Source organism: Lycium barbarum, chromosome 7 (genome assembly GCF_019175385.1).
Source record: "Lycium barbarum isolate Lr01 chromosome 7, ASM1917538v2, whole genome shotgun sequence".
Lineage (NCBI taxonomy): Eukaryota > Viridiplantae > Streptophyta > Magnoliopsida > Solanales > Solanaceae > Lycium > Lycium barbarum.
The window spans coordinates 74,569,007-74,571,524 of NC_083343.1; the positions used below are offsets into that span (position 1 = coordinate 74,569,007).

The 2,518-nt window shown below is 51.7% G+C and overlaps 1 protein-coding gene across 1 annotated transcript; it reads right to left on the reverse strand.

Annotated features, from left to right (window-relative positions):
• Positions 1–404: 404 nt before the first annotated feature.
• LOC132601540 (uncharacterized) lies at positions 405–2,244 on the reverse strand. Its single transcript, XM_060314620.1, has 3 exons — positions 1,859–2,244; positions 513–1,176; positions 405–465 (listed from the first exon to the last, which is right to left on the reverse strand). The coding sequence occupies exons 2-3, from the start codon at positions 1,172–1,174 to the stop codon at positions 405–407; spliced, it is 723 nt and encodes a 240-aa protein (XP_060170603.1). The 5' UTR covers positions 1,175–1,176; positions 1,859–2,244.
• Positions 2,245–2,518: the final 274 nt, after the last annotated feature.

Below are 2,518 nucleotides of genomic sequence, written 5' to 3' on the forward strand. Positions count from 1 at the left end.
ACGTAAAACAAGCTCCTGTAGCTCGATAACACTCCCCTGGATGAGACTTCCCGCAATGAGAACAACGGGGCCTAGGTGGTCTGGGCTGGCTGGGGCCTCTGGACACCTGTGGACCTGCCGCTCTGGAGCCCTGACCGGCCCCAGACGGTCCCGCACTATCAAATCTCCGACCGCCTGACTGAGTACTCTGGCCGGGTGGAGGTAGCTGTCTGCCTGACTGCCGCTGCTGAGGCTGTCCGCCTCGAGAATCCCCGGAATAACCTGCGAACCTAGCCCTCTTGGGCGGCCTCCTGTCACGATCTCTAGTGGACTGATCTGCTCGGTACCTGTCCTCCATCCCCTGAGCATACGCCTGTAATCTGGCGATATCCATATCTGTCCGTGATGCCATCGACATACAGGACTCAACTAAGTAACGGTCCAGCCCGATCACATATCGGTGCATCCGGTCCGCCATCTCTGCCACTATAGCCGGAGCATATCGGGCCAGTGAATCAAACTCCAGGTTATACTCACGAACACTCCGGCCCCTCTGTCGAATCTGCAAAAACCTGTCCACTCTCGCCCTCCGCAACTCTGGAGGCAAAAAGTGGCTGAGAAAAGCAGCCTCAAACTCGTCCCAAGTGGCTGGGGAAGCACCCCGGCCTCTAGCTAGCTCCCAAGACTCGTACCAGTGAGCAGCAACATCCCGTAGCCTGTGCGAAGCCAGCTCAACAGACTCGGTCTCTGAAGCCCTGACCAAATCTACTGAGCGTCGCATCCCCCTAATAAAGTCATGAGGGTCCTCGTCGGGCTTAGACCCGGAAAACTCTGGAGGGCCACATAATAAGAACTCCCGAACCCTCAGGCTGTCCCGCCTGCCATCATCATCATCCCTCCGGCCGTGTCTCTGAGCCTGTCCCGCTACCAGGGTAGTCAGTAACTGCACAGCCTCTGTCAATGTCCTGTCATCCGCCCCTGACTGAGGAGCTGGAGCTGCGGGCGCTGGAGTCGCTGGAGCTGCTGAGGGACCTGCTCCAGGCTCTGCCGGTGGTGTAATGGATCCCTCTGACTGAAGTGTAATACCGGGCATAGTCTGAGCTCGAGCTCGGGTAACGGTGACTCTCGGTGCCCGACTAGTCTCTGCCACTTTCGCCTTGCCCTTCTGGGCCGCCGTTGCCTTTTTCGGAGGCATCACTGCAAACATTACAACGAATTAGATCAGAATCACCCTAATAGCACAGCTCTATCGCACGATCTAAGATTTCGAATGAAAGTAACATCCTAAATGTCCTGTAGCCTCCCGTTTATAGATGTGGTGCACAACACACCGATAAACAAGACTCTACTAGACACGATCTGTGGACACTCCGAGGACAAACCGCTCTGATACCACTTTTGTCACGACCCAGCCCTGTGGGCCGCGACTGGCGCCCTACTTGGGCACCCAGACCTGGTTACATATTCCAGTTACATACAAACGATTAGCCAAAGCCAGTAAGGCTACATAAACAGACTTGGTCCATTTACAGGAAAATTTCGGCAGAGTTTCCTCTGTTTTACGGACTACCCAGTATATCCTGCACGCAGAAAATACCAACAAAAGCCACTCAGGGCTAACAGGACAATATATATACATATATCAAACGCGGACTGGCCGCCTCGGCGTATAGAATCGCCTAATCAAAACATGCGGACTGGCCGCCTCAGTATATGAGAATCGCACAACGACATGTTCACATAACCATACCTAAGGACCATAACCCACAACCCTGTCCACAGACCTCTAACAGACCGACAGAATCATATGGCGGGACAGGGCCCCGCCGTACCCAAACAGCCAAATATACAAAATATATACAGCAACAGATGTCTATACCAGAAGTGGACTCCGGATCAAGTAGGAGTACTCCGAGATAGCAGAAAAGTGGAGCCTACAATGGGGGATCACCAATGTCTGTACCTGCGGGCATAAAACGCAGCCCCCCGCAGAAAAGGGGGTCAGTACGAAATATGTACTGAGTATGTAAAGCACGGAGTACAGAAATATGGATCAAAACTGATAGCAAACCAGACAGTAAAGTGGAGTATAAACCGGTACATCAAAATCAGTGTCAAAATCACATACATATACGTAATGCAAATGAAATCATGCAAACGTTACAGAACGTGGTCGCCACTCCGACGCAGGCGCCACACACAGCATAACACCAGAAGGTTTCAAATCTCCGTACATCCCCGAACACAAACATAATCATAGGTGAGCGTATTGCCTCACGAGCCATATCACAGCATAACTCCAAACGGTCCTGGCCCTATGGCGAAGCCTCGGGAACCGTAGCACAGCATACGACCGAATTATCACAAAGCGCACGAATCAAAACCGGCCCGGGAACCGGTGAACGAAGTCATAACAAGGCACGAGCGGAGTCGTGAGCGGACAATGCAAATCATATTTCAAAATAGTCTTTCAAAACATGATAGTCTCATAAATTATTTCATAATACAAAATAATCGCATACTTAGTCAATATAAAGTT